The 12,992-nt window shown below is 44.9% G+C and overlaps 1 protein-coding gene across 1 annotated transcript in view; it reads right to left on the minus strand.

Annotated features, from left to right (window-relative positions):
• CFAP95 (cilia and flagella associated protein 95) overlaps positions 1 to 12,992 on the minus strand; it is a 107,669-nt gene that overhangs the window by 57,765 nt on the left and 36,912 nt on the right. The window contains exon 2 of the mRNA XM_075559550.1: positions 9,342 to 9,450. Coding sequence (XP_075415665.1) covers positions 9,342 to 9,450 — 109 coding nt within the window. The remainder of the gene's footprint in view (positions 1 to 9,341; positions 9,451 to 12,992) is intronic.

The raw sequence follows: 12,992 nt of genomic DNA on the forward strand, positions 1-12,992 counted from the left end.
TCCCTGGAGGATGGACAACAGAAAAGTGGGTGAAGGGAGATGGCAGACAGTGTAAGACATGAAAAACAATAATTTATAAATTACCAAGGGTTCGTGAGGGAGGAAGGGTGGGAGAGGGAGGAGAAAAATGAGGAGCTGATACCAAGGGCTCAAATAGAAAGCAAATGTTTTGAGAACGAGGGTGGCAACAAATGTACAAATGTGCGTGACACAATGGATGGATGGATGGATTGTGATAAGAGTTGTTTAAGAGTTGTAAAATGATTTTTAAAAGAAAATAATTACCATTTAAATGCCATATATACTTGTATATGTATAGTTTAGCTACTACCCCAGCTCTTACTTGAGGCTTACTTAGTTCTTCTCTGTTTATGAAATGAATGATAGCTTATTTTTGTACTATTCACTTATTTGCCATTTGGGGACTCAAAATGACTGTGATACTGTTAATGCTAATATTCGCCCGATCTGCTCACCCATGCTGCCTGTCAGCTGCAGAAAGGCCTTGGCACACAGCCATTGGCTGTATAAGAAAAAATCTGCTGAACAAAATTGTGCCTGTTTGCCTTGGCTCCTTTATGTCTGGGAAGTTCTCACAGTCTGTGGCACAGCATCCAGTGTCTTCTGCCCTTTATGCTTTGAGTCTAGTGATTCAATGTGCACCCCCTTGCTTGGACATGGCTGTACTTCAGCTGCTCAGGGGCTCTCACCTCAATGCCAATATAACAGGCTAGCAGGGTAACGTGTGATGGTGGCAGGGCTTTTGGTAGCATGACGAAGATACTTGCCCAGGGGCTCTATATATTATAGGAGGTGTGGGGGGGGGGGAATAGATAGAACTACTTAGCACCAATGAAGAATACAGCTTTCCTCTAGTTCCTAAATGCTCCCCCCTACCCCCCACCCCAACTATCATGATCCAAATTCTACCTTGCAAGTCTGGATAGGGCAGAGGATGTACACTGGTGCATATGGGAGCTGGAGGCACCAGGAATCCAAAGCGGATGATACCTTGAGGACCGGGGGTGTGAGTGGTGATATGATACTGGGAGGGTAGAGGGAGGGTGGATTGGAAAGGGAGAACCGATTATAAGGATCTACATGTGACCTCCTCCCTTGGGGACAGACAAGAGAAAAGGGGGTGAAAGGAGACGTCAGACAGGTCAAGATATGACAAAATAATAATTTATAAACTATCAAGGGCTCATGAAGGAGGGGGGAGTAGAGAGGGAGGGGGAAAAAAAAAGACCTGATGCCAAGGGCTTAAGTGGAGAGCAAATGATGGGGGTAAAGAATGTACAGATGTGCTTTATACTAGTGATGTATGTATGGATTGTGATAAGAGTTGTATGAGTCCCTAATAAAATGTTTTAAAATATAATAAATAAATAGATGGATTGGTTAATTAATTCATTAACTAATTAATTGATTAAAAAGAAATCCACTCTGGTATAGTTATGCAGTGCCTGAAGAAAGTCCAAATAAAATATCAAAAGACTGCCGCTGAAAATGCTCTTTCCCATGATCACTTAGACTGATAAGACATGCAGAGACAATCAGAGGGGCCCCAGTCTTGTTCCTCTGTGAATCTAGATCCCCTAAAGAGTGTCTCCTAAAGCGTACGGGGTCACTGGGAGAAGAAACCAATTATACCTGCGTAGTACATTTTCACGTCCTGCCAAGAGATGGTTCCTTGAAAATCCAGCTCAGGGGCCTCAAAGCAGTCAGCTCCTGGCCTTCCCCATACCTGCTCCAATGAAGACGCCCCTGACAGCCTCCTGATCTTTCCTGTAATGTGACTTTCCATCCCCACCTGCACTACCAGTTGATGAGTTCCTTGTTTCAGATAATGTGTTAGTCCATCACTTAGCATAATGCCCGACGCAGCCACCAAAAATGAAAAAGCCCTCTATTTAGTATTGGCTAATGTAATCCTTCACTCATCCACTCACCAACTCTTGAGCACCCACTATGTACCATAAGCACTGCAAGTACTACTGGCACAGCAGCGCCTAGGTGCTTTTCTCCAGAAGTTCCTGTTTTCAGCGGGAGAAACCTAGAAAATTAATAATGAAGTGAGTCTGAAATGTGCACGATGGTGTAAGTGCCATTAAGAAAGGGACCAGACAGGGTGCAGTACAGCCCCGATGAAACATACAACTTTCCTCGAATTCTTTAATGCTTCCCCCACCACCACTATCATGACGCTCATTCTACCTTACAAATCCGGCTAGACCAGATGTACACAGGTACAGATAAGAGCTAGAAACACAGGGAATCCAGGACATATAAACCCCTCAGGATCAATAATGAGAGTAGCGATACCAGGAGGGTAAGGGGAAGGTGGGGGAAAAAGGGGAACCAATCACAATGATCTACATATAACCCCCCTCTCAGGGGGATGGATAACAGAAAAGTGGGTGAAGGGAGACAGCAGACAATGTAAGACATGAAAAAAATAATTTCTAAATCAGCAAGGGTTCATGAGGGAGGGAGGGAAAAAATGAGGAGCTGATACCAAGGGCTCAAGTAGAAAGAAAATGTTTTGAAAATGGTGGCAACAAATGTACAAATGTGCTTGACACAATGGATAGATGGATGGATTGTGATAAGAGTTGTACGAGCCCCCAATAAAATGATTTTTTTTAAAGAACTTTATATCAAGAAGGCATCCCAATACAACCCAAGTTCATGGATCTGATGCTTGTCAGAGCCCTCTGCAGACTCACATAGCTACGGGCCAATGACACAAAAAGGTGAAGCGGGATGTGGGGAAATTGCAGGCTTTTGAGCACAAGATCCGGTGAATCCAAGGTTGGTGGGAACACGGGAGCATGTCCATAGCTACCAGGTTGGCTCCCAGGGTCAGTGGTCCACCTGGGGCCATCCCTGAAGGCAGATCCAGAGTCCCAGAAAGGCAGAAGATCAAGAGCCAGAGGGAAAGGAGAGGTTGCCACTGTTCTTCTTATTAAAAGGCTACGCCTCAAAAGAGGCATCCAGGAGCTGTGACCTGATGAATAGATTGAACTCCACCACTGCATCTTCACACAGGTTTGAGTTGACATAAACCTAACTGCTATCACTTATCACAGGAAAAATTTCACTAGGAAACCTTACGCCACGGCCCCACAGCTATCATCTTGCCCCTTTGGACTACTTTTAGTTCCCAAAACTCAAAAAAAAAAAAAATTTTAAAAGAATATAGCTTGAGTCCCCTGAGGCTGTAATAATTGTTATTTTGATGTGATATAATTTGTAGAGCACAGAATTCTTTGAGGGAAGGATTAGAGAGGAATTGTAGCATCGCCTTCAGAAGTGTATGAGCAGCGACAGAGGATATGTCAAGGAACAATAGCTTCACATGGTGTTGTATTACTTAAATAAACGTCTCTGATTTTGTGGAAATACCTTTCTAGGAAAATCCTCCAGTTACTTCTGTCCCAAGAATAATTCTGGTACTTCATTTACAGATTCCCTCGTCTCTGAATTGGAGTTGGCTCAGTATAGCTAACATGGTGGGAAACGGGGAGCTGGATGACTTTTTCTCAATTGCTCATTTGAACGTCTTTTCCACCTACCAGAAGTGTCCTGGTGTGTTGGCTTCCTCTGAGCAGTCGAACGCGGATTCTAGCAGTTCAGGTAGACTTTGAGATTCAACATTGAATGACAAAGCCCATGCTGTAAGATGCCTCCAGCTTTATATAATTTTCTACCTCAACTCCACAGTTCTGAGCCACCTCTCTCTTGCACGTGTCTCATTTCTGATCCACAAGTGAAACATTTGGGCCCAAGTTCTGACATAAACCTTGCTCCACAACTACTGCTTCAGATAGTTCACAGTCATCTCATGTCATAACTTCAGTAGGCACCCAACGGGGCTTATAGAGGAGATTTACAACCCAGCAACATCTTACTCTATCTCATCTTACTCTCCTCTTTTACTTTCTTGGACTTCAATCCTTTTAAACCCTTAATAGGAGTGGGAACCAACGGGCAACCTCGTCTTTGAGGATCTTGTGTAAAGAGCCTAAGACTTCACTTCTACTTCCAACAGACTGTGGGGTCCTTGTGTTGTTCTTGGGCCTTGGGGAAAATTCCCCCCAGACATGAAAAAAAGCATCCTATTTTAAATCTCGTTAGAAATAAATGATGCTCTCATCAGAACAAAAATCATATCATTGTGAATGAGGCGGGGAGTGCGGAGTAGAGACTCAAAGCCCATTTGTAGTCACTGGACATCCCCTTACAGAAGGGTCTTGGGGAGGAGAAGAGCCAGTCAGGGTGCAATGTAGCAACAATGAAACATACAACTTTCCTCTAGTTCCTAAATGCTTCCTCCCCCGCACTACCATGATCCCAAGTATACCTTACAAATCTGGCTAGACCAGAGGATGTACACTGGTACAGATAGGAACTAGAAACACAGGGAATCCAGGGCAGATGATCCCTTCAGGACCAGTGGTGAGAATGGTGATACTGGGAGGGTAGAGGGAGGTTGGGTGAAAGGGGGAACCGATTACAAGGATCTACATATGACCTCCTCCCTGGGACGGCAGAGGAGTGGGTGAAAGGAGACATCGGACAGTGCAAGATATGAAAAAATAATAATTTGTAAATTATCAAGGGTTCATTGGGGAGGGAGGAGTGGGGATGGAGGGGAAAAATGAGGAGCTGATGCCAGGGGCTTGGGTGGAGAGCAAATGTTTTGAGAATGATGAGGCCAATGAATGTATAAATGTGCTTTGCACAATTGATGTATGTATGGATTGTGATAAGAGTTGTATGAGCCCCTAATAAAATGATTAAAAAATAAAATAAATTTAAATTTAAAAAAAAGAAATGATGCTCACATTAGCCCCAGCAGCTGCATTTAAGGACAAGAAAGCCTTCAATCAGCTAAATAGAAATGCTTGTGGAGGTAAAATACAACCACTCAGCAGCAATCTAGAAACAAAAAAGAAGAAAAAGAAGAAACAAATGTTAAGAAGGCATTCAGGAGGTGAAACAGATGGGGATAGGGTTAGTCAGCACATGTGTGGATATAACTCAGGAAGCAAAGCCCCAACACATATGCAGCGAGGTCTGCACACTACACAAGCCAGAGCAGCAAACAACAAACAGCTGGGTTCACTTTCTGCAAGGAGCACGCAGCATAAAGGTTAAAAGGCCGCTAGACACGGACTGGAACCGTGCGCTCCCCAAGGAGCAATTTAGAGATGCAGTTAAGAGCTTAAACTTGGGGTCTCAAAGAGGGGAAGAAGAAGATATGAATCCTGACTACATTCTCTAGCTGTTTGACCTTGAGCAAGTTCTTAGGCGTCACTCGGTCTCCTTTCCACCTCTATCCAATGCAGATCAGGAAGCGTGCAGGTGTGAAGCCTTTCCCACTGTGAGCAGACCTGGTTCGTGGACTGTGCTGTGCTGTGCTCAGGCGGAAGGACTCATGAAGAAACATTCTTTTAATCAAGCAGCCTCCCTCTGCGGCACCCTGCAGGCTCTTTCTGTTTGAAGAAGTTCTTTCTGTTTGCTGGCTGGCCAGCACAGGCAAGTCTCGCAGCTTTTCTGGTCCCCTTCAGTCCGAAGCAGAATCTCAGCTGAGTCTTGGGAGTTCCCGGCATGGATGCAATGAAGCTTCCCGCCTGCCCCGATGGGGTAGGATCTTGGTCAGCTGCTGCCGCCTTCCTGCTTGGCTCTCTCCTCCACTCACCGGCCCTTGCCAAGCCTGCAGGATGAGGTGTGATTCAGGAAAAGGCATAGGAGTAATCTCCTCTGGGTCTGGAAGACATTCGAAACAGATGGCTTCTCTCATGGGCCCCGTTTGTCATTTCTCAGAAATTACCCTCCTCGGAACCTTCAACTACAGCCAGCTAGAAAGAGGCCAAGCTTCTCCTGTCTAATTATAAATCCTCTTCTTCGGGTTTGGGGAGCTGATTTATCTCGTTTGTGGGGTCTCTTTGCTCCCAACCTAAACTAGGCAGCTTTGCTTCAACAGCACTCTGGACAAATTCTCTCCAGTGCATCCAGTGGGAAGCCAGACAGATGGAGACCCCCTTGACCTCCAGCATGCTCCTCCAGAGGCAGCATGTCAGCTCTCATGCTGCACTGCAAGCCTGACCTGTCCTCTGGCCTTTCATTGCTCAGACATGTGTCACATGCCTGGGCCAGGTGTGGTCCCGCTTCCAGGACACACATATTCATCTCTCGAAGTGCCCCCCCCCCTAGATAGTCTTCTGAGCTGTGGAAGGAGGGACATGCAACACTCAAGTAAAAAAATCCTCCTCCAACACTTCAGCCCCTAATCTTCAAGGGCAAACCCACACAGGCTGGCCTAACCTAACTGTAGAGTTTCTTAACAAGTCCTGCATAGATGGCCCCATATCTTCTGTAAGACACCTGGGTTTTGCCATCTATAGAGAGTGTTCTAGCCTTTCCCATAGCTCTGTTTTCAGCCTCCTCAGAGACAGATCTTTGGGATGAATAATAATGCAAAGGAGGTGTACATTCCTTAGAACAATAAATCATTCAAGATCAAAAGGACAGCATTTGTCCATGAACAAAATTCAGAAGACAAGCAGCTTCAGGAAAGGGGGTGAACAGAAGTGGAAAACACATTGGAGGAATGTATGGATTGTGATAAGAGAAGTAAGAGCCCCCAATAAAAGTTTGTTTTTTTTCTAAAGTGGAAAACACAGGGAAGAATTGGGATGTGATGTTACATTGTGGGGGTTACAGTCAATGCCTGAAACAAATGGTATATGAATTGTTGAAGGAAAAACTGACTTGTTCTGTGAGCCATCACCCAATTTACAATAAAACATTAAAGAAAGTGCCCTAATCTTTTGGCCTCTATCACATCCTGTACCAAAGGGATAGGGGATCACCCACTTTCCTGCTGCATTCAGTATCACACCAGGCCCGCATCACTAGCTCTTAAGACCTCGATGCCATCCTCTAAGGTGGAACTGAATCCTTGGCTAGTCCCAAAGCTCTTGACATCTTAGGATGCAACTTAAGAATCTTGGAGGGGTTAATTAAGCAGACACTCAAGTAATCAAGCAGTTACCCATTCATACTAATGCAAACAGAAATCACTTATGTCATGAATATTCTTCTTTTTAATTCTCTTACACAAATGCCACTCACTACCTTAAGAAAAAGCACAAAGGATTTAAAATCAAAGACCTGGGTTCATACTCAACTTTCCACTCCTGAGCTGTGTGACTTTAAGTAACGCACTTGCAATGTAGTGAATCGTCTATATGGTTCATCTATTCATAGGCCCTGTAACACACCAGACAACCTTTTCCTGATGGGTCTGGATAAGAGACAGTGGGGGAAGATCCTGATAGGATCCCCTGGTGAGTGCTTGTTAATAGGATTCATTGGAATTGCCATCCTTCTGGGCATAGAATGGGCCATCTTAGAAGCAGGAGGGGGAATCTCACACCCAACCCTGCTTCAGCGAAGAGTCAAAAATGGAGCACATCCTCTGGATGCCTGTGACATGAACCTCCTGGATCCAGGAGACACCTATGACAAAAGAGGAGTGACACAGGAGCAGCAGTACCAGAACCAGGAGCCAAAGCATGAGACAGAGCGGTAGACTTTCCAGTAAAGTTGAGTGTTTGGGGGCAAGACGGCTGCCTTGTGGAGTTTACGTTCCATTTGAGGAGCTAGGTTTGCTGACTGGGGGAACTGGAGCTGGAGCTGAATGCCTTAGGCTTGAGGCTTACAGCAGAGCAGCATGTCCTGACCTTTGGCGGGTTATTAGAAACCCTAAAAGAGCTTTTTGTAATATGACCTGGCCAAACAACTGTATGCTGATCATTTCTCACCTAAATTGTACACATGGACCTGTTAACTACCCTAATTACCCCCATAATCATGAGCACTGTCTGCGAGTTATAGGTAACCATTGCAATGAATGATAGAACTTAGAGAGAAAGTAGAGTGTAGGAAAATAGAGAGTACTGCGGGAGATAGAGGAGCCCTGGTGGTGTAGTGGTTATTCATTGGGCTCAAGGTTGGCAGTTGGAAACCACTCGCCACTACTAAAGATAACGATGAGGCTTTCTACTCCCATAAATAGTTACCGTCTCAAACTCACAGAGGCTGTTCTACTCTGCCCTATAGGCTTCCTATGAGTTGGTAATGAGTTTGGTTTTGATCTGGTTGGGGAGAGAGCAGTACCAGCAACACTTACACTAAGAGTTTCTTCAGCGATGAAAGAGAGACCATAACACATACTCCGTAGAGAAGAGTCCCTGAGTGGAGCAAACAGGTAAGCACTTGACTACTAATCAGAGGTTAGTAGGTCAAACACCCCCTCCTCCCTGGGGCTTTGGAAGAAAGGCCAGGCAATCTGCTTCCAACAAGGTCACAACCTTCTCCTCTGCACACAGAGAGTCACCATCAGTCGGAGTCAACTCAATGGCAATTAACAGTAAAGGTATAAGGTAATTGTGAAGAAAAGCCGAGCAGTATGTGGGGGCAGCAGCAACACAGCAACGCAACCATTGTCATTTCTTGAGCACTTGCTATCCATCAAGAAACCCTGGTGGTAAAGTGGTTACGCATTGGACTGCTAACCACACGGTCAGCAGTTCAAAACCACCAGCAACTCTGAGGGAGAGAGATGAGGCTTTCTACTCCTGTGAAGAGTTAGAGTCTCAGAAATTCACAGGGGTGGGACGTTTTATCTTGTCCTCCAGGGTCACTGTGTGCCAGAATCGACTCAATGGAAGTGGATTTGCTTTGGATTTACTCTGTGCCAGGCACTTTATATTTACAACCTTTATTTTTTTAATCATTTTTTATTAGGGGCTCGTACAACTCATCACCATCCATCCATCCATCCATCCATCCATCCATCCATCCATCCATCCATCCATTGGGTCAAGCATTTTTGTACATTTGTTTCCCACATCGTTCTCAAAACATTTGCTTTCTACTTGAGCCCTTGGTATCAGCTCCTCGTTTTTACACCCCCTCCCTCATGAACCCTTGATAATTTATAAATTATTATTATTTTGTCATATCTTACACCATCCAACGTCTCCCTTCACCCACTTCTCTGCTGTCCATCCCCCAGGGAGGAGGTTATATGTAGATCCTTATAATCTGTTTGCCCTTTCTCCCTCACTTCTCTCCCCTGATTCTCACATGGATAATAAGAAGTGGGTATAGTTTACAGGTAAGATCACTGAAGGGCACAGCAGCTAGGTCACCTGTCCAAGTAACTAGTATAGGTGATAGTGGGGGCAGTGACAAAATGCTCCTTCCCTTTACTGTCCCATGATAATGCCTGACTTAAAATAAAGAAGTTAGCAGCCACTACTTACTGGAGGTTCATCGGTTCCAAACCGCCGGTATGTTGAATTACACAATTTTTTTACAGGCTCTGGACCCTCTATGTCATAATCTTTGGGAAAAGCTTCTCTGTCCTCATGCCTTGAAAAGATTAAAAAAAAATTGGAGAGCCCAGTGAGGGATAAATCTTATTTATTGGGTATGGCACTTAAATTTTCTAAGTTAGGCAATGAAAAGTTACTATAATTGTGACATTATTCTCATTGTAAATCAACTTGATTCATGGCATATATACTCTCCTCTCTCTATCTATCTCTCTCTCTCTTCCCTCCCCCCCCCCACACACATAATGAGGAGGCTACTTCCCACAAACAATTAGTCCAAGTGATAGAACTAATGATATTCCCCCAACCAGACTTCTCCAAACAGTAAATTATTCAGTTACACCAATGAGCTGGAACGTATTTATAATGCAGAATTGTTGCTGAAAGTGTATCCTAAAATGAAACATGGTAACATCATAGAAAGGCCATTTACCACTTAGATATGCTTTCTACCATGAATTTTAATTACACATCCCCTCCCAACAAAATGTGAGGGGAATAGCCACATATTTGTTCCTATTGATTAATCACCTGTGCTTCCTACTTCTAAAAATAGCCCGAGGGGAGCTGAGAAACTAGGGTGGGGTAGGGAAGGAGTACTTAAAAATGTTGGTGGAAGAGAGGAAAATATTGCACTAAATAAGTAAAAATATATGTTCACTAAATGAGATAGCTTAGAATAATAGACCGCCCCCCTCCCCCCCAACCCCCCCGCAAAACAGCAGACTCGCCGCCATCGAGTCAGTGCTGAACCACAGACACACCTGGGTAGTGCAAATGGTTAACACAATTGACTGCTCACCAAAGTGTTGGACGCTCACGTTCACCCAGCCATGCCATGGAAGAAAAGCTTAGCAGTGAACTTGTGAGAGATCGGGCCCTGAACATTCCATGGCGCCGGGTTCTACTCTGACCCCCAGGGATCACCAGGAGTCACAAAGGAGCCCTCCCACGAACGTGGGATGAAGGAGACTCCCAGCTTTTCTACCCGTCTGGCTGTACAGCAGACTCTCTTAGTAGGCAGTACAGACACAGTGGTTAGGGTCTGGAACCCTTGTAGAGACTCGTAAAAATGGTTTAAACTTTTTAAATCAGAAAAATCAAGTGACTATCATCTACCTTGCATTAGATTCACTTTTACACCACCGCAGTCATTAGAGGTCGTTCTAACGGCTTTCTACAGAGCGCAGGGTCCAGGAACAAAAAGTGCTTACTCAATTCACTGCCATCGGAAGACCCACACTGACAGTGACCCGATAGGGCGAAGAAGGGCCCCTCAGAGTGTCTGAGACTGTGCGTCTTTATCCAGCACCGCCAGCCTCATCTTTCGCCCGTGGAGTGACTGCTAGGTTTGAACTGAAAGGTGGACCAATGCTTATCCCAATGGTCCTGATGATCATTAGATTCTCAGAAAAGATACAGATGTGCTATTTTCCCTCATAGCCCGACAAAAACATATCATTAAAAACCTGAATCCATAAGGAATGTTTCTTCCCAGGACTGAGCTAATGCTGCGATCTGGCATTCCCTCTGCCTGCCTCTGCCCACTGATGGTGGGCCCACAGCCTGCCAGCAGATCCACAGCCACCAAAAGGACCTGCCCCCTACTTCTAAGTAGCAGTATAAAAATGATTCGGGCATCGGAAAGGCAGCCAGAGCCTGCTTCATTCCCTACCTTTATTATATTGTGTTGTGTGAATATTTGTCTGTGCCTCAGTATTCCTTTTTGAGAGTCCCAAAGGAAAAATGACATATAAATGCAACATGTTTTTCATAACCTTGTGTCCGTCCGTAAGAATTTACTTGGATATTTTCTATACTGAGGAGCACTGGGTTAAGTGCTGGGGTGCTGACCACAGGTTGTTCAAACCCACCAGCTGCTCCTGGGGAAACAGATGTGGCTCCCTGCCCCCTGGAAGCTTTACAGGCCTTGAGGGCCTGCATGGGCTTGCTATGAGTTTGAAATGGCTCCGTGGCAGTGGGTTTATCTGCTTGTTTTTAAATACTTTATCACTGCCATAGAGTAGAGGCTGACTCAGAGTGACACTTTAGGACATGGTAGAACTGCCCTTGAGGCTTTCCAAGACATAACTGTTTATCGGAGTAGAAAGCTCCATCTCTCTCTCTCTCTCAGAGCTGGCAGTGGTTTCAAACTGCCGACCTTGCGGATTGCCACCCAGTGCATAACAAATGACTACACCGCCAGGGTTCCTACTTTATCGTTACTCAGTCAGAAATAAGCCATGTATGTGAACTGTTGTGTTAGTCTGGGGAGACTAGAGAAACAACGTCATAACCACGCATATGTATATAAGGGAGAGGTTTATATACAAGAGGAACTGAACATTGAACAAACATCCCAACCCAGTTTCCAAGGCCATAAGTCTGATATTAGCCCACATGTCAGATACCAATCTATAAAGTCCTCTTCAGACTCACATAACACATGCAATGACGCCAAATGCAGGACGATCACAAGCCAGTGGGTAGAAAGTCTTTGGGTCCAGTGGCATTGTAAGCATCTCAGTGCTGGCTGGGGTCTCTCTGTGGCTTCTCCTGCTTCCGAGGTCTGGTTGTATCCATGTGGCTTGTCTTCTGCAATGTCTCCCAGGGAGTAGCAGAGCAAGGTGTCTTCCACCTCCCAGAAGGAAGTACCAGATTTCCCAGAATTCTCAGGAGAAGGCCATGCCCACACAGAAATCTCATTGGCAATCTCCAGATTGACAGCCTCGACTCCACCCCTACACTCTTAATCCTTAAATTGACACCAGATTAGGTGACTGCCACAACTGTAAATAGCAATATGCATAGAAATAATGAAGTGTAATGTAAAGAAGTCAAAAGCATTGCTACAGGAGCCTAGAAGCCTGTATAAGACAGAAAGATCAGAGTATGGGGTTGTTATTTGCCACCATTGTCTCCATGTAGGTCTAAACAGTTCTGCAGGTGGCATTTCCACCCCTTTGACCCTACCCCAGGGAACTCTGCGTTCACACCATGCCAAGTGGCATCCTTGAGAGGCTCAAATCACGGGGAACAACAAGAAACCTAAAGGGGCTAGATCCTGGCTCTGCAGGGAGTAGGGAGGTTTCCCAGTGAAATGCTCTTAGAACAGCCTTAGCTACCGACTAAAAACGAGCAGGCACATTGGCTCAATGGAAAAATTAGAAATTCCTCAGCACACCCTGGGCCTTTTTCACACCAGTGCAGTTCTCCCTTGCTCTGATAGCTTTGGTATCAGACAGAGAACATTGCAAGGCCACTTATGGCAGATGTAACGAGGTTCAAATTCAATACCTTATCCTTGGATTTCCCTTTGACCCATTTTAACGTTGTTTCAGTTTTTAAGACTCTATGCTTTCCTTTTGAATGAGGTTTTTCTGTGTTTTATCCCATCATCATCGTTGAGTTTTTTGTTGATTTGCTTCCTGTTAGTATCATGTGCGTTTCTGTATATGAAGCCCCCAATAAGAAGATCGATAGGGACAGTAACCGGATCGCTAAGGGTGTGGCAGGGGAGGATGAGGAATATGGGGGAAATGTTGTGAAATTGACTTTGGTGATGATTGCACAAATCTT

Source organism: Tenrec ecaudatus, chromosome 10 (genome assembly GCF_050624435.1).
Source record: "Tenrec ecaudatus isolate mTenEca1 chromosome 10, mTenEca1.hap1, whole genome shotgun sequence".
In the NCBI taxonomy this organism is placed as follows: Eukaryota; Metazoa; Chordata; class Mammalia; order Afrosoricida; family Tenrecidae; genus Tenrec; species Tenrec ecaudatus.